The sequence below is a fragment of the Notechis scutatus genome, chromosome 1 (genome assembly GCF_049901735.1).
Source record: "Notechis scutatus isolate UNSWTSFEM ecotype Mainland chromosome 1, rNotScu1.2, whole genome shotgun sequence".
Lineage (NCBI taxonomy): Eukaryota > Metazoa > Chordata > Lepidosauria > Squamata > Elapidae > Notechis > Notechis scutatus.
In genome coordinates, this window is record NC_142009.1 from 301,588,911 (window position 1) to 301,616,661 (window position 27,751).

Consider the following 27,751-nt stretch of genomic DNA (forward strand, 5'->3'; position numbering starts at 1 on the left):
GCTAGAGATGTTTGTTTTCCTCATATGAAGGTACTCCGGTCATATTTGAGATATTTCCAGGTAGTCCTCAACATAGAACCACAACTGAGCCTATTGAGAGTTTTGCAGCGATAATTCAGCACCAGAAAAATAAACACAGATGGCTAATGCTTCATTTAACATCATTACAAACTAAGTAGATTTTACAAACCAGTTGTATATTTCTCCAACATGGAGCAAACTCAAACAGAAACATGTTGCAAGTTCACAGCCACGGTCCAGTCTTCAGCAAGCAAACAAGCTAGTTTCATCTACAATACACAGACTCAGAGCTCAACATAGTTGCAGAGTTGCAGAGCTTAACATAGAACAGGACCTAGGCTACTTTTACTTTCAGTTTCCAGCCTAGGCTACTTCTAGTAGTTTCAGTTTCCAAACTATCCTCATTGGCTGATTTAGTTGCTATGCCTATTCATTGGCTGACCCTGTTACCATGCTCTATTCCAGTTCATGAATATACTCTGACAGAGCCCAAAATTTCTGTTGTCTTGAGATATTTGTTAAGTGATTTTTGCCCCATTTTATGACCTTTCTTGCCACCGTTGTGAATCACTGCAGTGTTATTAACATGGTTAAGTGAAACATGGCTTTCCCATTGACTCTGCTTGCCAGAAGGTGAAAAAAGGTGATCACATGACCCCGGGACATTGCAATCATCATAAATATGAGTTAGTTGCCAAGCATCTAAATTTTGATCAAGTGACCATAGATATGCTTCAACAGTCATTAAGGGTGAAAAATGGTCATAAATCACTTTTTTCTGTGATGTTGTAACTCTAACATCTTTAGTGATGTTGATCATTAAATGCCAGGGATGTTTGACACCCTTCAAAGAACAAAATCTTAACAGTAGTTAAGTTTTAAATTAAATTAAAAAATACTGAAATTCATTAAGATGAAGGGATGGCCATGTCCCATGTATTTAATATTTTCTCAATTTTGTCATTAATTGTAATTATAATTGAATTATACTCACCTGGAACTCAGTGCTAATTATGTGTCCTTTCAGATCCTTCAGGGGTCACCTAATTTTCCACTGAAATTTAATATAAATCTCTTCAAATCCTCTTAATAAAGATTCATTTGCTTTTAACTTGTTTTTTTGGGCTCTAAACTGATAGAATCATTGATAGAATGTAAGATCTAGAAAGGAATTATCTGATCTTTGACCCAGTGAAGGAGCCCTGACAGCCAAAACAGTTTTGAAGCATGACAATCTACCTAAGGTAGTCTTTTAATCTGTTGAACAGCTATTACAGTCGTGGTTTTTTCCCCCCTGATGCCTAACTGAAATCAATTTTTTGGTAATTTATTTATTTATTTTTGTTAGCTTGGCTTATATGCCACTGCATTTCCAAAGAGTCTAAGTGGTTACAAATAAAAAATAAAAAATAAATGAGGAGCAGAATCTTCCCACATCTCCAAACGCCTTTGAAGAATCTTACTTTGATAATTCTTTGGGGGAAAAAATAGGGGATTTGATGCCAAGAAATGGGACCCTCTGGACATGGAGGTTCAGAAGTAGGGATCCATCACTGAGAAGGTTTAAGCATGGGTTCCTTACCTCAGATTTGCAACCTGCAGTCCTCTCTACTACATCTTACCTGACACACCAACTCAAACTAGAGAGGGCAACTCAGAGTTAAGCAGACCCTGAGCCATGTAGACCTGTAAAGGTGATAATCAGCCATTTAAATTGCACCTCAGAGATCAAACAGGATCAGGAGAATTGCACTCCCTTGCCCTAGTCACACCAGAGATCATCAACAAGGCTGAATAACAGGTTCAGTCCCATATGCAGGCTTGAATCCTGACCAGAAAAGATCAAGATAAACTATTTCATTCATGATTCTCAGAAGTTGTCCCTAATGAAGTAAAGCTGGATAGCGGTCAATAGTTACCTACAGGTAATCTTCTTTTAGCAACTATAATTGGGACTGGCAATTTGGTTGTTAAGTAAAGTGAATGCTTACATTAAACTATGACTATGCTTATGTTCATACTTTGTTTGTTCCATTGCTTTACAGACCTACAAGGTTGTAAATCTAAGAATTGATTAATGTTACTTTTTCACCACTGCTGCAACTTGAACAGTCGCTAAACAAAGCAGTCACTAAACAAGGACTACCTGTAGTACAATTGGATGACAGCTTCTTGAAGACAGAGGAAACACCACCTTATTCAAGTGTATATTTCCCATTATCCACACTTGACCCAACTAGACTTTTATCCTGACCATATCTGAGTGATTTTATCCTCTAGATTCTGTCTAAATTTACTCAATAGCAAATACATCTTCTGACCTTAATAGGGACCAATTCGTTTTAATAATGCTTTAGGACATTGGTCGCCAACCAGTGGGTTGGGGACCACTGGTGGTCCGTGAGAAAATTTTGGTGGTCTGCAAAAAAATGTCACCCCCCAAAGCAATTAATCCAGGCTATGCAGGAACACAAGGCTCGCGTCATTTGCATTGAGAACATGAGGTAATGAGGGGAGGGGGGAAAGGGTGGAAGAGGGGAACTTGCCCCACTCGCCCCACGCACTTCACCTGGCCACTGGGCTACTTCTTTTCACTTCTTTCTTCTGCTTTTGGCTGCATGCAAGTAAAGCAGCAAAAGTCTTTCTTTCTCTGCTCCAAACTCCACCAGAAATGAGTCTTTGGGACCCTGCAAGGCATCCTGCCCCAAGAGGCTGCACTGGCGCAACAAGTCTCACAAAGACTCATTTCTGGCGGAGTTTGGGGGAGAGAAAGACGTCTGCTGCTTTTGCTGCTTTCCTTGCATGAAGCCAAAAGTCTCTCTCTCCCCCTGAAAATGGAGCTGGAGATGGTATCCTGTGATCCCAAATAAAGAATGATTGATTGGTAGGAAAACGGGATGGGGAATTTTTCTGCAGATTTTTTTGGGGATTTTCCCAGGGTCTCTGGTCTGTAGGATTTAAAATTATGAGTTTGGTGGTCCCTGAGGTCTAAAAGGTTGGCGACCCCTGCTTTAGGATGCCTATCTGCAGAAGCAGTAAGAACAGAGAAGTAAGCATTTCCCATTCTTACCACCACTTGAATTTGATCTCTTACCCATATAAACTTTTCTTTTTATGCCAGCTTTATTCTAAACATTTCTTAAGCCATTTTATCTCCTGGAGATTCCAAGGAAAATTACTTGAATTAATGGCCAAAGTTAGACTGCTCAGAAACAATCCTTTCAAGTGCTGCAGAAAACTCTTATTCTAGAAATCAGTGAAATACTCAAGAGGACTCCCTCCCAGGCTTCAGGGAACTCCACATTTGTTCTGTAGAAATAGTCGTGCAGCTGCTCCAAGACAAAAGCCAAATCTGACATGTGGGCTATATGGATCAGGGCCATGACCTTCTGAAATAAATCCAGGGTTGTCATGATGACCATGAACTCACAAATTACATCACTTCCTATGTATGTGAGAGATTGACTTTACAGGAAGATAAATTTACAACAGAACTCATCTGATCTCTCTCAACTTTTGTGGATGATAGCAAGTTACTCAGGGAGTGTATATTCCAAGAAGAGCGAAAAAGAGGGAGAATTTTAAAATAATTTTAAAATGTCAGCAAAACTCTGACAGACAAGAATGTTCAAACTAATTCCAAATAATAAAGTTCTTGTTGAATTAATTAAAAGTATCATTGCATCTCTTGTTTACTATGAACAGCCCACTGCATCTCACAAATACAGATAGTCCTTCTTAATGTCCATAGTTGGGACCCATAGCTTGGTCATTAAGCAAAATGACTGCTATGTGAAACTGCAACTGTTTTATATCTTACTTCAGCTTTCCTCTGCTTTATAGACCTGCAAAGATGATAAATGCAAGGATTGGTTGTAAAGTCATAACTGTTAACAGCAACTAAATGAGGACTATCTGCATATGTTTTCTGTGGCTGAAATCTTTTTTTAAAATATGATTTCTTCTTCCGGTTTTTAATTATATCTGTGGAGAAAATTCTGATGTTTTCCTCTAAGTATTAATGGTATCACACTTAGTTTTTATTCATTTGCCACGTGTCTTTATCAACACTTCAGCAAAAGAGTGGTCAATATTCTACCTGACTCTGTGGTTTCTTCCATTAACCCCCAAACACTTTAACCCTCAGACTGTCTACTGTTGACCTCACCTCATTCCTAAGAGGTCTATAAGGGGCATGCATAAGCGCACCAATGTGCCTACCCTCCCTGTCTTAATGTTCCCTTTTATTCATGTCTATTTCATGTATTAATAATCATGCTTATATTATATGTATATATATATATTATCAAATGCATGCTTGACAAAATAAATAAATAAAAATAAAAAAACACTTCAGATTGGCTTTGGACATACAGAGAGAACTAATGCAGATGACAATATAAGAGTATCATGCTATCATATTGATTAATCACAATAAGTTTCTTAGCAGGTCTACTTTGCCCTAACCAAAGTTTACATTCTTTTGCAGAGTTACCTCATATGCAACACATTTTATTTATGTATTTACTGTATATTTAATACTTGCTAATCACCCATTTCCCTTGGTCCTTAATGAAGTAGCCATCAGACCACATATAAGTGACCCTAGGCAATTCCTGGCCAGATACAGCTGCAACTAGATGTCAGCCTATGTTACCGTAGTAAATGGCACTCCTAACTCTGAGACCACATGTGTCTGCAGTGTCAATAATCGAGAAACACCTCAAACAGTGAAACAAATTATTCACTACAACTCCCTATAGCAGGGGTGTCAAACTCGCAGCCTGCAGGCCAGATGTATCACATACTGGCCACGGCCACCCCCAGTTTAGTGAAGAAGAAAAAAGTCATAATACATCATGTGTTGACGTGATGTCACGAGTTGGACACCTGTGCTTCATAGGATTGGCTATGCATCAATCGATCAGGCAGATGAAACACTCATCAATATCACTTCTGGTTTATTGTCCTGACAGATCTGAACTGAATGAATCCAAGATACTTTGTGATCTGCTGAAGATATTTCTTTATAAAACAACTTCAATGTGACCTACGGTCTCTATTATTGTCAAGTGCTTAGACTGGTCTTAACATCTGGGGAAAAGATGCACACTGGTCCTAATATCTAGGAACAATTATAAAGCATGCTTGAAATCATAGATTCAATTTATAACGTCTCTAAGAACAACTGTGATATTTCTATCTTAAAGCCTTGACAGCTGGTGCATAGCTGGTGCATAGGATAAGGTAGATGGACCAGTGATAGAATAATTCGTAAGGCAGGTTAAATGCCTATATTCTATTGGAAATAATGGACTGTTCAAGGAATTGCAGAATCATAGTTCATTTGTATAGGATTCCTCCACAAAAACCAGGAATTTTTGGTTTAAGCAAGTTTATTGTATGAAATCTATCATTAGTTTATTTGTATGACATATCAATATCCCCCACCTTAAAAAAATTCTGGAGTTTTATATTATAGTTTTCTTACCAGGTATTATATTAACATAGCATAGCATAGCATAAACATAAATTATTAGCTGGAGATATAACCTGCTATTGGCAATTTTTGTGCCAAAAAGGTATTTGAAGATATTCAGTAGCCTAGTAAAATAATAGAGTCATGAGGACAGGACTATTTTCTTAGTAGTGTCAACAATGCCCTTCTTTGATTCAGTTACCATGCACTTTTTCAATAAATTCTTCAATGAACCATTAAGAAACTTCTTATTCATTTGACTACAAATTCTGAAGACTAATGAAGACATTTTCCCAAATGAAATTGACTGCAATTAAATGATCCTTGCTAAGTGTGATCTCGATTGTTATTACAATTTTTAGTTAAGTGAAATAAAATTCCTTTCCTACCAGGTCTACCAGTCACGTGCAGGTCTGCAGAAGATGTTAATTCAAGTTATGCTTAGCTCCACAGACTACACAGAGATGTCCATGTAATTTCCTTAGCAATAATATTTGTTTGGTTTTTCTAATCCCTTCTACAACCCTAGAATTCCCTGTAACCTTTTATCCAAGTTCTCACTAGATAAGACCCTGCATAATTTAAAAATAAATAAAATCAATTAAACATAAAGAGATGGATATGTCCCATGAAATCTTTGCTATCTTTTAGGTATCTCAGGATATCAAATATCATCTTTAATATCATCTTTTAAAGTTACCAAACAAGGTTAAAGAATTAGAATCCATGCAGCATCCATGCAGCATCCATGGATACTTGCACTACTAAAACGAAACTGCATTAAACGAGAACAACATAATTGGTCTTAATGCTGGATAAAATAGCATTGTTTAGAATATGATGAATTTACAGTTTGCTGTTTTATGTTTAGCAATCACTCTCTCCCAACTGGTTTGGAGAATGCTTTCGGCCACAAGAATATGCCACTCTTAACCAACATCAATGAAGGCCTTTCTCTGTTTTGTTTTGCTTTTTGCTTTTAGGCACAGTTGGGAGTCCAACCTGGCAAAAGGTTATCCAGGGATAGCAAAGCTGTGTAATGTCTTTGTTTTTGAAGCCTTTAGGGGAAGTTTCCTTTGGTAGGCTTTCTGCTTTTTTGCAATTTTGTCTTAGTCCACTACAAAGCATTAACTGCTTCCAAAGAAACATGTAGGTTTCTGCCATAGAAACTCTCTTCAAAATGGACTGGAAGAGGCTCCAACTCCCAACCTCCTTTTTTGCAATATGTGCAGTGGCTCCATCACCAGTATTGTGATGGAGTTCACAATTTTCATCAGTTTGAAGGAAACACAGGGAAAACACCCTAAAAAACATGTACATAGTTTAAAAAAAACAAGGCTACCCAAGCATGGGAAAATTCTGATCCCACCCTTGTGATAAGGTTTGACCACTGGGATCTCTTTCCGTTCCCAAAACATTAAATCTAGTTCTGGCCACCAAAATGTTGCCTTTCCTTGATCTAGAGGAGCCCTGGGGTTCTAATTTTTAAATGTGTACCTCACAGAGATCATAAGCAGCTGCCTTTGTATGTGCTAATACACTACCCACATACACAATATCCATCACCCAAGCATCCAACGTTAGGGATGCATGCCTCTTACTTCCTCCAGACCCACTACTTCATATCTTAAATGCAAATTACTTAATGCAAGAAGCCTCTCAAATAAAACGCATGAATTCCTCATCCTTCTAAGCTCAATCACATTTGACATTATATTTGTCTGTGAGACATGGTTAAATGCATCTTTCCCAGACTCCATTACCACTACAAGAGAATATGAAGTTTTTCGGTCAGATCGCGAAATCTGTAGAGGTGGTGGAGTTGCTATATTCTATACAAAGTCTCTAAATCTAAAAAAGATCCAAATTATACAAGAGCTTGCTCTTCCCGAGACCATCATCTGTGAACTGTCCTTAAACATCTCAATCCGCTTCTTACTTTGCTAACTTTGTCCCTGACTATGATATAATTTACTTTGTCCCTGACTATGATATAATTCATGCAAACAAGCTAACTTCACTACTGACATGAGCTGCCTCCTTGCCCACACCCTCTCATTTTTCTTGGTGACCTTAACTTACCTCTTATAAATTGGACACTAAATGAATGTACATCTGAACCCATTCATACAACCCTGTACAATGCTGTTACCACACTAGGACTGGAACAACTAGTAACCAACAATACTAGACTTAACAACTGCCTCGATCTCATCTTCTGCAACAGTTTGAATTCAATTTATGGAATTCAAATTAATGAACCCTTTTCCAACAGTGACCACAGCACGATTGACTTTTGTCTCAACATATGTCCTCACAAAAATCACCATGACGACAGGATTCCCAATTATAACTTCAAAAAAGGCAACTATGATCTTATAGACAACGATCTCTCATATCTTGATTGGCAAATTCTATTCACTGGATGCAATTCTGTTGAAGACCACTACAATATATTTTTAGTTGAAGTCAAAAGAGTCATCAAACTATATTTACCAATAACAACTCCCAAAACCAGAAAAAAACAAATTACCCATAACAATAAGGAAGCTCCAATCCAAAAAGAAATCCCTTTGGCGGAAAAACAAATCTGGTCACGTTGACAACTTTAAAAGCTGATACAAAAATTTATGCCACCAGATAAAGACTGAATGCACTAATTATCACATTAAACAAGAGGAAAACCTTCTACGCACAAATTCCACCCATGCTTTCTACAATTTTGTAAACAACAAACTAAAAGACTCAAGGTCCATCCCACCCCTGAAAGGACCTAATGGTAAAGACTGCAATGATGACACCATTAAAGCCAACCTCTTTAACACGTTCTTTGGCTCAGTATTTGTAAACAGCAATAGATCATGCCCAGTATTTCCTAGTCGAACCACAGACAACTACAATGATCTAATACATATTGATTTTACAGAAGATAATGTTGAAAAAGCACTACGCAATCTAAACCATCTCTATCTATTGGATCGGACGGAATATGTGCCTACTTCTTAAAAAAGCTATCCACTGCCATAGCTGAACCTCTAAGCATAATCTTTGAAAAATCTTTCAGGACCAGCTCCTTGCCAAATCTATAGTCACAAGCCACAGTCATTCCCATCTTCAAAAGGGAGACCCCAGCCTAGTTGAAAATTACAGACCAATCTCTTTATGCTGCATCACCTGTAAAGTCATGGAATCAATTATTAACCAATCTATTATCCTCCACTTAGAGACAAACAACCTACTCTATAATAAACAATTTGGTTTCAGAAGGAAACTGTCCTGTAACCTGTAACTCTTGCACTGTAAAAACATATGGACTACACAACTTGATCAGGGCAAAGCAATTGACGCAATTTACATAGACTTCTGTAAAGCCTTTGATTCAGTGGAACATGACAAACTACTCCTAAAACTAAGGTCTTATGGTATCTCTGGACACCTGCATAACTGGATAGAAGCATTCCTGTCAAACAGGCAACAAATGGTCAACATTGGGAGCGTCCTATCAAATTCTGTACCTATCAACAGTGGTGTCCCCCAAGGCAGTGTTCTAGGACCAACTCTCTTCATACTCTATATTAATGACCTCTGTGATTATATTAAGAGCAACTGTGTTCTTTTCGCTGATGATGTAAAACTATTCAACACCACAGACAATGCTGCTACCCTTCAAAAAGATCTTGACTATATGTCAGAATGGTCAAACAAATGGCAACATCAAATCTCAACAAATAAATGCTCTATCTTACATATTGGCAAAAAAAATAAAAAAATAAAAAACAAGCTGAATAGTCAAGACATTGTTGATGACAAAAACTTTGTCAAGGACCTTGGAGTACTCATCTCAAATGATCTAAGTGCTACATAGCCAAAAAGGCATTAAGAGTTGTTAACCTAATCCTGTGTAGCTTTTTCTCCGGTGATATCACTCTAACTAGAGCATATAAAACATTTGCTAGACCAATACTTGAATACAGCTCATCAGTCTGGAACTCGCATTACATATCTGATATTAATACAATTGAGAAAGTCCAGAAATATTTTACGAGAAGAATCCTCCACTCCTCTACTCGTAGCAGAATACCTCATGCCACCAGACTTGAAATTTTAGATCTAGACAACCTAGAACTACACCGTCTTCGGTTCAATCTAAGTATAGTATATAAAATTATATACTGCAATGTCCTACTTATCAATGAATACTTCAGCTTCAACCAAAACAATACAAGAGCACTAAATAGATACAAACTAAAGATAAACCGCACCAAACTTGATTGCAGGAAATACGACTTCAGCAACAGAGTGGTCAATGTCTGGAATACTCTACCTGACTGTGGTTTCTTCCCCAAACCCCAAAATCTTCAACATTAGACTGTCTACTATTGACCTCACCCCTTTCCTAAGAGGTCTGTAGGGGGCGTGCATAAGCGCACCAACGTGCCTACCGTCCCTGTCCTATTGTTTCTTTTTTTTCTTATTTGTATCCATTTCATGTATTTATAACCATGTTTATACTTATACCTGTTATCTAATAATTGTTTGACAAAATAAATAAATAAAAATAAATACGTTCTTGTGTCTGAAAAAAAGCCAAACACTTCAGAGTTTTTATTTTCTGGTCTGTATGTCCCCAAGAGAATAAAAAGTCACTACAAGTTGAACTATTACAATCTGTACAGACATCAGATAAAGATTTGACAGCATCTTAGGCCTAAGATAGAATGATGAGCTTCACTGTAGAGCAGGGCCAGTCTTCTTATTGTATAGTAATGCCTTCCAGATATGTGGGATTATAACACCCATCATTTTTAGCCAGATTCAAGGGGGGAAAAGATGTGAAATTAGGCTGATAACTGTATCATCTTGCCCAGATGTCTGTGCTCACATGAAAATATCCTACTACAAGCTTGCCTTTCTTTACTCATAGCTTTTTTAAAATAATGTTTAATAAGATTATAACTAGACTATCAAAAAAGAAAGTAAAGAATCTTCACAATTTTAGAGAGCTATTTTCTGCCTGGCATGTGTAATTCTTTATCATATAATTTGTGTGCCGTTCTTTTTTAGACATAATTGTTTCTATTCTCAAGCATTAACACTGATTGACTTTAATTTAATGGGTGAAAACAAGAGGGCTGATTCTGAATTTCCGTAATTCTAATGTTCTGCGATGAGAAACTAATTAATGGATTGCCAGGTCACAACTCAGATTCTTTCTGGGCTTTGCAGTGATTGATTACGCAGAAGACGCCACATCTATAATGAACACTACCCATTCTTGACTGTTCTGCTGTGTGGTATACTTGGAATTTTGCTTGTAGAAAGGAATAAAAAGCAAAGAAAACTGTATGGACCTCTTCTTGGCAGTAATACCAAAGTGGTTTGCCATTGCTTTGTAGCCTGTATTGTACTAACTTCATCTGAGCCCAAATTAGGAAAAGCTAGAACAATCACCAATATTTTCAACATAAGATTTGCACTGTATGGACCACAAAAATATGTTCTGCATCAGTCACTGTCTTAGAGCAGGACTCCCCTATCTTTTTTGGCACCAGGGACCGGTTTTCAATGAAGACAATTTTGCCACAGACTGGGAGGGGGGATGGTTTCCCTTTTGTTCACTCATCCGCTAGTCACCATCAGCTTAGCTTTGCAGCCTGATTCATTATAGGCCATGGACCAGTACCAGTCCATGGCTTGGAGGTTGGGGACCCCTGCCTTAGAGGACAAGGAGGACACTCAGTTGTTTTACAGATAGCAGATTGCATTATCTGTTTAAAATATGAATTTTCTGGAAAACAGGAGACTGTGAATTGCAGTTCTGTCTTAGGCATGGAAGCCTGTGGGTGACCTTGGACTATCATTCTCTCGCCGCCGAACCCACTTTGCTTGTTGCTGTGGGAAAAACAGAAGGAAGGACTATGTGTGTCCGTCATCTTGAATTATTTATAAAAATAATAAAGGCAGGATTAGATAAAACAAATAAATATATGAGCCAATTTTAAATCCTTTTGCTTAAGATGTATCTTCAATAACATAAAGGCAAGATAGAAGAGCAAAATCAAAAAGTTTTTCTAAATTTCTCAGACAAGAGAAAACTGATTCTTGCTAGGTTAAAAATCTTCTGAAGCAGAGTATATTAACCAAACCCTAAAGTTTGAAATAAGACGAAAGTATATAATGTGGTTCTAATGCCATAGTATGACACTTAAGCCGAATCTTACGATGTGCACATCGTAAGATTCACCTGCCTCACAAAATGAGGTCCAATACATAGAAATTTCCATTATATTATTTTTAAATCAAGCATTTTTAAAACTCCCAAAGTGCTTCTTTCAAGAGGCAATTGGACTTTCTTATTTTTTTTTATGACGTTTTGCTTCTCATCCAAGAAGCTTCTTCAGCTGTGACTGGTTGGTGGACTGCCTCTTTCCAGTTACCTCTTAAAAAAGCACTTTTGGGACAATCATGACCTGGATGACTGAGAATCTCCATATACATTTTTAAAATTCATTCATTCTGCTTTCAGATTGCAACAGGAAGCAGAGTTAACAGGTATACAGGCTTAAACCCCTTCCTATGGCCTACAAAACAATCAAAGACCAAATTTTAGCAATTAGCTTATAACATTCTATCTCCTTCTTAAACAATCAAATCACACCTAAATAAACTATAGCTATTTCCTTATCAAGCTAATAACTAAAAATTAATGGCAGAAGAATAGCATCCTCCAAATGAGTTGTCCTCTGAAACAGCTATCAATATTACTGATCACACAGGAAACCACCAATACACAAATGACAAACCTTATCAGTCAAATAATCTATTACCCACAAGGCAACTGAAAGTCACTTGCAAAAAAAAAAAAATCTACCCAGGGGACTTTTCCATCTAAGAACAGGTAAAGTAGGCAAGATAATAAGAATATACAATTACACCAAACAACGAAGGTCATGTCACTAAAATTCCTGTAATGATTATGCTACCTAGCACGGTAATGAAATGTCTACATCCCCAAAATGAGCTGCAAGAATTCCAACAATACAACATGCCAACCCTGAGCTCCAGATATTCTCTTTCTCATAATGTTAATTTAAATCTGAATTGGGCAACTAGGCATGGTTTATACATCCCATATTGTCCCCCAGTACCTCATGCTTATATGCCACTCCAGTCTTAAACTGATTCTGAGTGGCTTATTGAGCACAATATTACGAACATAAATTATTGAAAACAACTCAACTAATACACAGTCATTAGAAAACAGTTAAATTATATACAACACTCCCTTGATGGAACAACTAATTCAACACCTCAAGCCCTGTAGGCTTGTTGAACAAAAAAAGGTCTTAATTCAGTGGTGGGATTCTACCGGTTCGGCCTGGTTCACATGAACCGGTAGGGAAAAAATGCTACTGTTTGGCCGAACCGGTAGTAAAAAAAACAGCTACCACTTCATCCGAACTGGTATTTCCCCCCCCCCCTCCCGACGATCAGCTGTGCCAGGATCCCCCTCACTGTCTTACTCTCAAAAAAATGTCAAAAAAAAAGGAGCGTGGTGGGGCACACAGCATCCCCCCATGCTCTGTTTTTTGCCTTCCTGAGCCTCAAGGAAGCTTCCTGGGAGCAAAAATGCCCCCCAGGAGGCTTCCCTGAGGCCCAGGAGGCAAAAAAATGGAGCATGGGGGGATGCTGTGCGCCCCACCACGCTCCATTTTTTTTTTGGCCTTCCTTGGCCTCAGGGAAGCCTCCTGGGAGTAAAAATGCCCCCAGGAAGCTTCTCTGAGGCCCAGGAGGCAAAAACAACAATGAAGTGCTGGGGTGTGTGTGCTGCACCAAAAAAAGCCACGCCCACCCAGTCACATGGCCATGCCACTCTGTCTTAATTGCTTCATAAACACCTAAGTTAGTCAATATTCTGTGGTGAATAAGAACTGCACAACTGAAGGCAGACCATACCACTAAATTTGGCTGCAAAATGATTGAATTGCAGTGATATCTCTCCCTTCCCTGGATAATCTAATGTTTCTAAATCAAAGTGCACAGGAAACTTTTTGAATCTTGATTAAGTTCAATCTCTGGCTTTATCTCAGACAAAGTGCTACAGGAAAAGGAAGGAACTGCATCTGAAGTACACTGAATACTGAACACAGACTGAACACTTAACACTACCGGTATTCTGGCAGAATAAGATGTGATCCATACAAAGGTGAAAAGAAGAAAAGTAAGAATGTAGACTAGTACAGACATCTGAGTGACCTGAAAGAGTTTAGTAACTGTTAATGGTACTAGCAACATTTCCCATTTTTCCACTAAAAACAGGTTTCTTAAATATAGAAAGCTTCATGTGAGCAAGAATTCTACAAAGAAAATTGAGTTCAGTTCCGATGGCTCCCAAACTCAAAATATGTTCAGATAAATTCTGAGCTTTAATTTTATGTGTGTCTTTTGAAGTAGGATCGGCATAGTTTTTTTTTTTTTATTCCAATAGGGGAAAAAAGACCATTAAGTTTAATGTGTGTTTATAATTGATGTATATAACAGCAGGATGAGGTGAAAAAATCTTGAATTGGGAAAGCAGATAGTACAATTTCAGATTGTAAGAAGGTAATGCCGAACTATATATTCATTTGCTTGTTAAAGAATAGCTAAAATCAGAAGTTTCTCAGCATTTGGTAAGTAGAAGGAAGTTTAATTTAAAGGAATATGGATAAATTTAATTTCACGCCTGCAAGATGAAATGTTATAATCCATTCTACCAACTCCATTTTTTACAATTTAATCCTTTATTTAATCTTTCATTTGATTCTGTTGCACTGAAAGATCAAACTGGAGGAAATGTTACTTCCCTGAAAATCACAAATAGTTAATAGAGCCTATTGAAGTTATTGCCAATAGCCTGAGGAAACTGCTTAATGGAGCATTTATTGGAAGAATTTAGTGGAACAGTGAAATGCTCTTTTCACTCAGGGCAAACATAAAACAAAAAACAATCACAACCTAACTTCTCTCAGCAGGCTTTGAATGATAGACTACATACATTTTTGCTTTTGGAACCTCCCAGACACGTTAATTTTGGGCGCAAGCAGGAAAAAATAAATGCACACTAAGTTCTAATGTATGATTTTCCAGCTATAGAGGGTGCAGGTAGAACTTTGTAATTAGGTGAAGGGCTTTTCCTTTATACCTGGTTCTTATACAACTCCCGTGATGTTGGGGCTCTCGTAATGTAACACTGTTCCACTATTCTGTAACAAACTCTGGACTGCATTGGAGCAGCCCATGCTGTGGTTCTCCTCCTTCCTTCCGCCAGTAGCAACCACTTAGAGGCACTTGTGGTGCTGTACATTCCTCCCAAATAACTTGCAGCTTCTGCCCTTGGGTCTAGGTGTTCTCATTCTATCCCCCTGTATAGTCAAGTCCTCCTGAAATCAATAGCTCTGTGCTTGTTTTTGGTTATTCTGATCATTCAGTTATTGAAAACAAGACAGTGTCTAGGATTTATGAGCTAAAAAAGAAAGGGAAGGGAAAGGAAGGAAGGCAAAACTTCTGTGTGCATGCGTGATGAGTAAATTCAGAAACTGTAACTATGGTATCCCTTTTAGAGAACTGCACAATCTGCAACACTGCGGCATCTCCATGCTGGTATATTCAGCTCATCTTGTATCATCAAACTTCAATATGCTAACACAAGTCTTACCTTTTTATGGCTTTGTAGCAAATGATGAAAACTAGAAAGAGGAACACCGGTATGGCACAGCATGCGGCAATGATTATAGCTGGACTTGGCCAGGGCGCTGCAGGGGGGCAAATAGGAACGGTGGGAGCTGTAAAAGATAACACACTTAGTTGAGTCCTACCAAACACAAAGTTTATGATCTGAGGAGCTCTTTTAACCCAGAGTGAGGAGGAAATTACCAAGAAAGTCAGTTTATACCATAGAACATTCTCCACTACCTCAGGTAATAAACTCTATGGTGCTTTCTCACTACATATTATAATTCAGCAGTAGCCAACTGCTATAAAGCTACCTTAAATCCTCACTGGTCCATGTGACTCATTGTTAATAACATTTAGTTTGAGTGTTGTATGAGTCCAACCACTGTGGTTTATGAATTTGGGTTTTTTTTTTTTGGGGGCTGGTAGTTTAACACGCTCAGTATATCTAGCTAATTGCAGCTCACTATTGTTAACCAAATCAAGCATAACATGATATACAAACTACTGACAATAGCTATGCTGGGTTCAGCAAGAGCATGTCCAAAATCTATCTGGAGGTGCCAATGCTTTCTGAAAATGAAACAGATGCTGTGGCACTAAGCTAAAGGCTTGTCTTTAACTCGTAAAACACATGAGTTGAAGATCAGAAATTAAAATGTCTTAAGATGGATGAAAGCCTCATTTCTTAGCAGCTGTCAATCAACCAATCTTTGTTTTCTCAAGAAAAAGCATGCTGCTATATCGACATATTAAACCCAATGAAGAAAAACAGATCAAACATAAATGCCAAATTCTGCAACCACTGTTACAATGACCACGTGGAGATTTCTTTACAGGAATTCTGGGGATGGTCCCTCCCACTCCCCAAACTCTTTTTAGTTCTTTATAGGGATTACTTTCTTTTTGTCACTTTCTAAAGCACTTGGAAATCTGGATTTCAAAACTATATATATAAAGAAGGGATTCAGCTCTAAAAAAATGTATTTGTACTGATATTAACTAAAAGATTTCATTCTATCATGAAGCTTTAAGTGGCATAAACATGGCTACTGAATTTAGTCCTTACTAATTTATGATAATTATATAATTAGGCAGCTAGTTGCTAAAGAACATTACACATCTTTATAATTAATATGAGATTTGAATCCAAGACTTCCCAAATCAAACCCAATTCATGAAATACTATACTGTATATTCAAAATTAAACCTGAGTTCAATGGGGAATATTTTTCAAGGAAGCCTGTATAGGAGGTCTTTATAGAGTATTAGTTTTCCAGAGAGGATTTAATTTATTATTAGGAAACAATATATAACAAAAATATATACAATCAGTTGTGATTGTAGGTCGATTAAAGCAATATCCAGAAGATACTATTCTTGATGAGTAACTAATATATATATATATATATATATATATATATATATATATATATATATATATATATATATATATATATATATATATATATATATATATATATATATTTGTTTTCTGAGGTTCTCGCGGTATTTGTATGTGGATCTTTGGTTATTCGGTTCTCTCCCGAAGATTCAAGTATCTAGCAGCGTTTCAGCGAGGTCCCACTCGCCATCTTCAGGCTGGTGCTTTGGCTTAGTGCCAGTGCAAGCAGTGTGTGACGAGCTGCCATCTCTCTCTATATACAAGTGGTGGGGATGGTGTGCTGGGCTGGTTGGCTTGCTGCAGCCTCTTGATTGGTTGATGGAGTTGATGTTGGTATAATGGGCTGTGTAATGGCCTTTTGTTGTGGAGATATCCTGGATCTTGTGCTGTCATCTCCTGGGTACACGTTAGCCTCTTGTGTTTTAACGGCTTGGGTAATGGGTTGTGTGATGGGCTTGTGAGTTCTTTTGTTGTGGTATCCTGGGTCTTGCGTTGTAATCTCCTGGGTCGTTTGTGTTTTGATCTCTTTTCCATTAGCCTCCTGTGTAGTAACAGCTTGGGTAATGGGTTGTGTGATGACCTTGTGAGATTTATTGCTGTGGTATCCTTGGTCTTGTGCTGTGATATCCTGGGTCATTTGCTGTGTTGTGACTTCTTGAGTTCTTGAGGTGGAGGGCCACACAAGATGCCACCACCACACTTCCACGTAAAAATCAGACTCACACCCACACAGAAGATGAGACACTCACCACAGACCAGAAGCCGCACTGCAGCTGCATCACTACCCACTTCAAACTCCTCTGAACCATACATGAAGCGAACTGACCCCCACCATGAAGATGTGGCACCACCACGAACTCGAAGCCAAACGAACACAGACCCAGACCCCAAACTCAAAGCCATATTAAAAACCCAAAATGCTACATCACAGCCACCTGCTCAGGACATCACATCAGAAAACTCAAGAAATTACACCTCAAGAACTCAAGAAGTCACAACACAGCAAATGACCCAGGATATCACAGCACAAGACCAAGGATACCACAGCAATAAATCTCACAAGGTCACACAACCCATTACCCAAGCTGTTACTACACAGGAGGCTAATGGAAAAGAGATCAAAACACAAACGACCCAGGAGATTACAACGCAAGACCCAGGATACCACAACAAAAGAACTCACAAGCCCATCACACAACCCATTACCCAAGCGCGTTAAAACACAAGAGGCTAACGACCCAGGAGATGACAGCACAAGATCCAGGATATTCCACAACAAAAGGCCATTACACAGCCCATTATACCAACATCAACTCCATCAACCAATCAAGAGGCTGCAGCACAGCCAACCAGCCCAGCACACCACCCCCACCACTTGTATATAGAGAGAGATGGCAGCTCCGGTCACACACTGCTTGCACTGGCACTAAGCCGAAAGCACCAGCCTGAAGATGGCGAGTGGACTCGCCAAACGTTGCCTAGATACTTTGAATCTTACGCGGGAGAGAACCCGAACAACCAAAGATCCACATATATATATATATATATATATATATATATATATATATATATATATCTATATCTATATCTATATATATATATCTATATATATATATATATATATATATATATATATATTAGTTACTCATCAAGAATAGTATCTTCTGGATATTGCTTTAATCGACCTACAATCACAACTGAGCCCAACATTTCTGTTGCTAAGAGAGACAGTTGTGAAGTGAATTTTGCCCCATGTTATGGCCTTTCTTGCTACAATTGTTAAGCGAATCACTGCAGTTGTTAAGTGAATCAGGTTTCCCCATTTTGCTTGTCAGAAGGTTGCAAAAGGTGACCACATGATCCCGGGATATGGCAAGCATCATAAATATGAGTCAGTTTCATCAAGTGTCTGAATTTTTATCATGAATTATGACCATGGGGATTCTGCAATGTTTGTAAGTGTGAAAAACAGTCACAAGTTACTTATTTCAGTGCCTTTGTAACTTTGAATGGTCACTAAATGAACTGCTGTAAATCCAAGACTACCTGTACTGCTAAATGATATTTTACTTTTTTGTAGCATACATAAAAAGTAGTTTTCTACTAATCAAGTTAGTCCATTTTCCATTTATTCTTACTACTTGATCAGACCAAATAAGTTTTTTGAAATTCAGCTATATATGGTTTATTAAGAGGACAGTGAAAGACCATAGCATCTTCTACATATTCCCGGAAACTGCTATGGCCCAAAAAAGGTGATTGGCCAAACACCAAATCATTTGTCATAGCACTAAGTTATCTGTCTATGATAAATAATAATGATATTGTCTGGCCCTGTTCAAGGCAAAGATTATATTTTATTTGTAACATTATGTATACGCCACACAAAATAAAATAGCACAAATCATATATTTGGACAACTTTTAAGCAATATTTATTTTGGGGGAATTATAATTGGTATATTATTATTATAAATTCTGTTGTTGTCTAAATATGCTGTAGGTCAAATAAAAGGATGCCATCTAAGACTGAACATCTGAACATATGCCATCTAAGAAATGAATTCAGCATTAAAGAAATGATGGAACTTTAACATTTGTATTAGTGGGGATCATTTTAAATATATGTGCCTTATGTAGTATTCATGAACGCACTTCAGCAATTCCTTGGCATATCCAGAATGTCATCACATCAACTTCGCTTCATTGTCCCTGACCCTTGGAAATGCAGCTGGCAACACCTGAGCAGTCATGAAAGACTTGGAGAACTGGATCAAATTTTATAACAAGAGGAAAGACTGATAACAGCATTCTGGTTTTCAACATATGGGTCACAATGAATAATTCTTTGCAGGACACCAGAGTGAAACAATTATTTGTGAAAAAACACAGGCACTCAAAAAAGCTGGCTTCTCTGCTAGCCAGGGGACTATTCAGAAAATAACAGGTCTCAGACCAAACAGGTTTGTGGAGGAAAAGACAAACTGTGTAGACAATATTATGCATTTCACAAAAGTATAAAAAGTAAATCATTTTTCAAGCTGAGCTTTATTCTTAGAGAGATGTAGTTGTTTCCTCAGCAAAAACAGAACAGCTATGCCAGTTGCTTTCTTCCCTGATATTCCTAAAGATTTCCCACAATGCAGTCCTTGGCCTGCGATTCTTAATGGAATCCTTTCCAAAAGCTAAACAGGACTACATTATTTTACCCTCTTTGTTGTGACAATACTTTATACTCAATTTAAATGTAACAGGAAAAGATGTGGTATCATTTTGTGCTCAAGGATTCCAATCTTTGTTTTAAAGGAGGTATAGAGACACATTGGGCAGGACCACCTCACATTCAATAACCTTTTTAATAAAGTTCATATTCATAATGTTTAAACCTGTAATTTAGCATAGAAGGAGAGCAGTGAATTTGGTAAAATTGCATTTTACATAATAAAAAAAAAATTAAACTTGCAGTTTTTTTAAAAAAAAATCTGTGGAATTTTCATGGAACTTGAATAATGTAAATTCCTAGCAACCATCCAGAATAATTGGAGTCAGGCAACATATAATAATTAGCAATGACATAACACAATTGCCATAATTATTTACTGGAATATATGTAAAAATTATCAAGGGCCTATAATGAAAAATTGCTGGCAACATAAAGTTGAAAAAAGTATCTGAAAATGAACAGTTAAAACATTGTGGGATTTCTAAATCCTAGCTGATAAGGTCTTGGTCATAACACATCAGATTTAATTGTGGTTGAAAAGAAGAAAGTGTAGATAATTGATGTGGCAATCCGAGGAGTTAGCAGAAGAGCAGACAAAGAATTGGAGATCACAAAGTATCAAGCTCTGAAAATCAAAATTGAAAGATGATGGCATAAATCAGCTGTGTGATTGTCCCAATGCTTATCAGCACACTGCATGTCCTACCCTTCCCTCCCCCCAAAATTATATGGCATTGACAAAATTTCCACTCGTCAATTACAAAAGGCCATACTGCTAGATCTGCACATATTACGACATCCAAATCTTATGGGAACGAAATAAAAACATGACTGGCTGTACCATTTAAAGAAAATTTATATAAACTGTTTTACAGATGGCACATGCCACCATCAAGATTGGCCACAATGTATCCAAAGCTTTCCCCCATATGTTGGAAGTGCAACAAAGAAAAGGGAACGTATTATCATTTACGGTGGAATTGCAAGGAAGCACAACAATTTTGGCAAAAAATTCAGAAATGGTTAGAAGAGATATACATAATTAAAACAGAATATAGACCTGATTTTTTTCTGTTAGGAATCAATGTGGGGAAATATGACAAGGACATTATATATTTAATAATTCATATAATCACAGCTGCGAGATTGGCTTATGCACAACAGTGGAAATGTAAAAAAACTCCAAGTGAATTTGAAATAATTAGGAAAATCTGGATGTGTGCAGAAATGGACAAATTGACAAAGGAATTAAAAAATAAGGATGAATTGGACTATTACAAAGTATGGGATAACTTTTATGGTTGGTTAGAAAAGAAAAAGGATCAAGACAATAAGAAATGATTAAATGTATATATTATAGATAGATAGATAGATAGATAGATAGATAGATAGAAAGTAAACATACACTATTTTTATGAGACTTAGTAATGTAAGACAACTATGTCAGTCAGGAGGATTGTACCATGTTCAATGTTTTTAATGTTTCTTTTTGTTTGTTTTTTTATATTTGTTTGTTTAATAAAAATTTATAATTAAATTTTTTTACAGTGTTAAATGTCAGTGTTACTTATTTGCTTCTTTTGGTGGACTACCTAATGAAAATAATTAAATAACAGTAAACATTAATCAATTAAGGCAAGTCTCAGAATTATTGATTTATATGACGGTCTTATAAATGATCAAATAATTCAAATTGTGAGTGTGCAGGGTGCAGACAGGTGTTTCCCAATATAAAATTGTTAGTGTGCTTTTTAAAACTAGTCTACTGAATACAGTCGAGATGTTGTCCAAGGAAGCATATTTAGAACTGCTCACTGAAGTATTATGGATTGCTGATTTGTCAACTAGCCCAGTAGTAGCCAGTTTACTGCATGTAAATGAATGGCTACCCATTCAGAAAACTATGTTAGCATAGACTGGATATTCTTTCATAAATTTGAATCAATGCACATTAATACATAATATTATCCTAAAGGAACATTAGAACATTATGCATACCATCCATTCTGAATATCCAAAAACCAGGAAAGCCCTAATCAATTCTCAGCATGGTGCCCTCCATCTGTATGGGACCAATATCCCAATAAACCTCACTAGCATGATTCCATTGCTTGAATGTAAGGAATAGCAGCTCAGCACATCTGGATGGTCTCTGATGGGGAAGGCTGAATTAAACTATACATTCTATCAAGTAATCATGACATTAATTTGGCAGTTCTGTTACCAAACGCGTAGCAGTATAGTGCTACAATCTTTCTACAAATCTGAAGTCATTTATTAAAAGTACACTTTTGACATCCTTTGATTCCATTTTTGTCGGTGAAAGTCTCCATGGCAGATCTAAAAATAAATATAATGAATGATACTTGGAATTTCATTCTCTCTTCTTAAAGATATATGCTAGGTTATCTAAAAGTGCCAGGCTGACAATTGTAAGAGAGTCTTACCGTTCAAAAAAGAAACATTGCCTGGATAACAGGAGTGGGAGGGAGGGAAGGAAAGGAAGGAATCACGCAGACAATATAATACAATTGTATCCCCATAAAAATTGCCTGAATTTCTCAGCATTGGTACAATGACTAATGGTTTATCTATTAAATGACATGCCAAAGCTTTCAGACAGTTTACAAATAATTTATGACATCTCTTTTGATGTTATCCGAGTGATGTCACAAAATAATTATAACTTTTCTAATTTTTCAAAGAAGTCTCCGATCATGGAAAATTTTTAAATGAAGTTATTCTACTTATGAAATTCAAAGATTTCTAACGGCCATCAAGGATATTCCAACTGTATAGCTAGATATTGCTCCCTCTTAAAGCCTTGCTGTAATTTCTTTATGGAATACAAGGAAAACTTGTGCAATACACCAAAATATTCGCAGACTCTGTAACTCTTCTGAGACTGATCTGTTAAGTGTGAACCATGAACCAGACTGGGAGATAACTAAAAGACAAGTAACAGTTCTGAAACCAAATTACAAGTTTTGAAAAAAAAAAACTCCAACAAAATCCAAAGCATGCTTTTATTTTTGAGAAATTCAATTCAATTCAATCTAGGGAAATGCTTAAATATTTTTTTTTAATATCTTGAGTCTACCAGTTTGGGAAAATGTGATTTAATGCAACACTGTGATGGGGAATGAGATACAGCCTTGATTTTTAGTGTTGTCTCCATTGTTGCTTTCATTTTTATTTTTACAGTATTTTCCAAAAGGATTATAATTATGTTGGAAGCCACACTAACTTGCTCTGGCCTGGCATATGATAAATTATTCTGTAGTTATAGCCACATTTATATAAAACCCTCACATACGTGGAACGTATGGAATATTGCAATTCCTGTCAATAATATGGCATGAAAAAATTGAAGTCAATCTTGCTACCTATTGCAATTGGTTCCATCAGACTTTATCCTCCCTTTCTGCCATTTTTAATGCATATACTGAATATAAGCTTGTATTTAATGCCATGTTGAGCCTAGACGAGATTTCATGCTGCCAACCCAAGTTATAGAAAATCAGACTATGTGGATTGATTGTTCATTTAAAGGAATAAGAGGCATGTTTCCCCCTTACTTCTGCTAAATGTAAAATACCTTTCCCAGAAATATCCAGCAGGTGTCTACCTATTCTTTTATCTTTTCACGGAAAAAAGAGAACAATTTAGTCAATCTTTTGGCAATCAATCATATGACATTTCCATTATTATGGTTGGTCACAAGTGAACCAGATGTTTAGACTGGATTTGGAATTTTTATCTACCTATCCCAGATCTTTTCTGATGACCTGTGATAGATGATGTTGTTGTCTGATGGTGTTAAAGATATCTTGCAGGATATAACCTTTTTGAAGTCAAGCTGCCTTTTGTAATTGAATAATGATGATTTTCTCAATGCCAATGGTGTTCAAGTGGTGCTCCAGATGCTTTGGGATTGTACCCAAGGCACGAATTACTATTGATACTATCCTTGCTTTCTTTTTGTCATAGCAATAGCACTTAGACTTATGTACCACTTCATAGTACTTTACAGCCCTGTCTAAGTGGTTTACAGAATAAGCATATTGCCCCCAACAATCTGGGTCCTCATTTTACCCACCTCAGAAGGATGGAAGGCTGAGTTAATCTTGAGCCGGTGAGAATCAAACTGCTGGCAGTTGGCAGAATTAGCCTGCAATACTGCAATTCTAACCACTGCGCCACCACATTATAGACGACTTGCTGTTAGTCTTTGTAATTTATTATTTTCTCCAGTTCTTTCTCTTCCATTCTGCTATCTCCAGTACTGTCATATCCGCTATCCAGACGTTGTTTGTCTTTCTTATCAACAATTGTTAAGTCTGGGATATTATGTCACAGGTTTACTGACTTCAAATTAGTGTTGACCCCTGGATGACTGCCTGAACTAGTTAGTCCCTGCAGTTTTACAATAAGGCCCTTTGAAGGTTCAATATAAGAAAAGCACCCAAAAGCCTATAAGAGCAATTCTTTGTGCAGACTGCTAGGCATCATACATTTTCCAGGAAGCAGACACTAGTCCTGATTGGTCTTGTGTGATTTTGCTTTCTACCCAACAATCTTTATCTAGCCAAGTTGACAATCAAGAGCAATGTTTATTTCACTAATAGTCCCAAACAGAGAAGACTAGATGGGCTGTTTCCTGAAAAATGTATTTTATTTATGAGTTGGTTTTACTTATGATTTATAAGGCTGCCTAATCATAAATGACTCAAGCAGCAAAAATATGTTTAAAAAGATCCAAAAGCTAAATGACATAGACAAGATTTCAGCTCTCCCAGGATTCTATTCTCCCTGCTGTGGTGATGAGGGATCATCTACCATTCTTCTTCCCTTCTTCAGCCAGACCAGGTCTATAAGCAATCTTCCAAACCAAAAAGGATTGACTGGACAGAAGTAATAGGAAATGATGGCTTTAAACTCATTAAATGGAGAATATCGGTACAATCTTTGAATTACCATAGAACTCCACAAGAAAAAAAGGCATCCATTCACTTTGATTTACATTTTTTTGGTAAATGTTTTGGTAAATGTTTAGCTTTACCACTTTGATGACTGAAGGGTTCCTATCATAAGTCTATTTGCTAAATTTGAATATGACATAGTTTTTCACATTTTTTAAAAAAATGTTTGAAACAATTATGAAACTCTGCCAGAACAATCTGTACGGGCAGGGGACAATGAGGACAATGGCTTGGATCTTGCTTCTAAAGGGTTAGGCTTATGCCAATTAAGATCCATTTATTGTATAGCTGGACTGAGACAGTGCTTTATTCCTGATGCCAGCAGAGTCTAAAGATTACTTTGGATGGAAATCAACAGCATCTGACTCATCAATACCGTTCTCAGAAGAATTTGAACAAAGCAAATAGGCTCATCATTTTTTAAATTGAAACATTTTAAACCAAAATGGAATAAGCATTGCAAAAGAAGAGAAAACAACTCAAAGCAAGCTAACTGAGGAATTCAATGTAACTATTTAAACAGAGATTGAAGAATAGAGAAAATTTTTCATTCCACTCAACGAACATTAGAACCACCACCCATTTATTTGATCTATCTATCCCTTCCATCCACACCCCCTTTCAACCTCCATGCATATGCACCTTCTTTTCAGATAATATGCACATATATTTCAAGATAACCAAACCAAACATCATGCTTTGTGTTGGGAGTAGCTGCCTTTGCATTAGAAATTCACCACACAGATATGTTGGAAAGGGAGGCAGCAATGAACTCATGTTGAAATCTACTGAAGTTTGTGAAATCCAGGGCATTTCTGGAGTTAAGCAGAAACTTCCTGACTGTGAGGAAGGACAATTAACCAGTGGAACAGATTGCCTTCAGAAGTTGTGGGTGCTTCATCATTGGAGCTTTTTAAGAAGAAACTGGACAGTCACTTGTCTGAAATAAGGGTCTCCTGCTTGAGCAGGGATTGGACTAGAAGATCTCCAAGAACCCTTCCAACTCTATTCTGTAACTAAGCATCACTTAGGAGGCCTGGGGTAGAAATATAAAGCTGGATGTCATTTGTATACTGACGATATCTCACCTCCAAACCAACAAATCACCTCAACTCAGTGTCATCATGTAAATGTTAATAGAAGAGGAGAGAACACCAAAACCCTGAGGCATCCAACACAGTAGAGGCCAGGGGCTGGATCTCTCTCCCTCTATCAATACCAACTGGAACTGGCCTGGAGAAAGGAGGAAAATCAGCACAATACAGTACTATATACACCCAATTCCCAAAACTGGCCCAGAAGGATACCATGATCAACGGTATCAAACACTGTTCAGAGTCAAGAAGGGCCAGGATGGATGCCACTCCTGCCAGAGGTCATCCATGAGTGTGATCAGTGCTGTCTCAGTCCCAAAACCAGGTCTGAACCCCAACTGAAAGAAGACTAGATAATCTGCTTCATCCAAAGTTCTCTGAAGCTGCTGTGCAAATCACTCTCTCTAACTAAAAAGGGAAGACTGGAGATTGAATGAAAGCTTGTATAGACAAGTATAATGAAAAATGGGATTTATTTATACAGAATACAGTATGTTAAAAAGATAATCTCACAAATGTATTAGAAATACAGTATATACACAATATTTTGTGATGACCTGGGCACAAAGGCAACACTGTCAGAGGAGTCCCTTAATTAGCTCCAACTTTGCTCCCAATGTCCTGGTTACCTTCTGGCTGCAGAAAAACTCTTCCAGGAACAGCCTTTGGCTGCAGAGAATCAAGTCCAAAAAGTGGTCAACAAAAACTGTAACTATAAGTTCAATCAAGGAAAAATGAGGTAATTAATCCAGCAAGGTAGGAGCAAGAATTCCAGACATGAAGGCACGACAATAACTCAACATGGTTGGGAAGACACCAGGAACACAGATAACCAAAGTCAACAGAAGATAAACTCACATTTGTTCCCAGCAGCTGCCAAACTCAGCATGCATTTCTTTTAAACTCTCTTCCCAGCTATGGCTAATGAAGGGAATCATGGCCCTTTCCTCCCCTGTAAGCCACACAACCATGTTGCTCTCTTCTCCGTTCCTCCCTGCGTAATCTAGGATGAAGAGGGAGTGGGCCTGGGTCTTCCTCTGAACTCCCTCTCCCTTGTTCTACCTCTTTCCTGCTCTGCCCAGCCAGACTTTGCCCTTCCCCAGTTTCCTCCACAGCCAATGGAGCCACACTCCTACTGCCTGTCAGCTGTTCGTCTTCCTCCTCGGATTCAGACTCCGACAGGGGCATGACATATTTGCATTAGACAAGTATATATAAAATTGTAAGTGTTGTCTTTACTTTATGGAAACTTGGTTGGATGAAACCCACAAATGGAATATGCAGCTAGAGGGATTTAAATTATTTTTTAAAAACAGAAGTAATAAAAGAATGAATGGAGTTGCACTCTATATAAGCAATAACTACATTTCTACAGAAATAGAGCAGAACAATGATGAAAACCATCTTGAATGCATTTGGGTCAATATAAAAGAGGGAAAAATGACATTGCCATAAATGCATACTACAGGCCACCCAACCAAATAGAGGAAATAGATGAACTTTTTGCTAGTCAGTTAACTAAGATATGTAGCACATCACAATAGCAATGAGGGACTTTAACTATCCCAACATCAACTGGGAGACAAACTGCACCAAATGGAGGATCAAACAGGTTCCTGACACACCTAGCAGACAACTTTCATCTCCCAAAAAGTAGAAAAGGAAACTAGGGAGTCAGCCATATTGGACTTCTTTATGGATGGAAACCAATCAAGAAAAGAAGCAACCTAAGGAAAAATGTCCTGGCAGTTAGAACAGTTAATCAGTGGAACAACTTGCTTTCAGAAGTTTGGAATGCTCCAAAACTGGAAGTTTTTAAGGAAAAAAATTGGAC

The 27,751-nt window shown here is 37.4% G+C and overlaps 1 protein-coding gene across 2 annotated transcripts in view; it reads right to left on the reverse strand.

Annotated features, from left to right (window-relative positions):
* PRIMA1 (proline rich membrane anchor 1) overlaps positions 1-27,751 on the reverse strand; it is a 73,217-nt gene that overhangs the window by 11,956 nt on the left and 33,510 nt on the right. For both annotated transcript variants that reach the window (XM_026679223.2, XM_087952131.1), the window contains exon 4: positions 15,198-15,324. In XM_026679223.2, the coding sequence (XP_026535008.1) occupies positions 15,198-15,324 (127 nt within the window). The remainder of the gene's footprint in view (positions 1-15,197; positions 15,325-27,751) is intronic.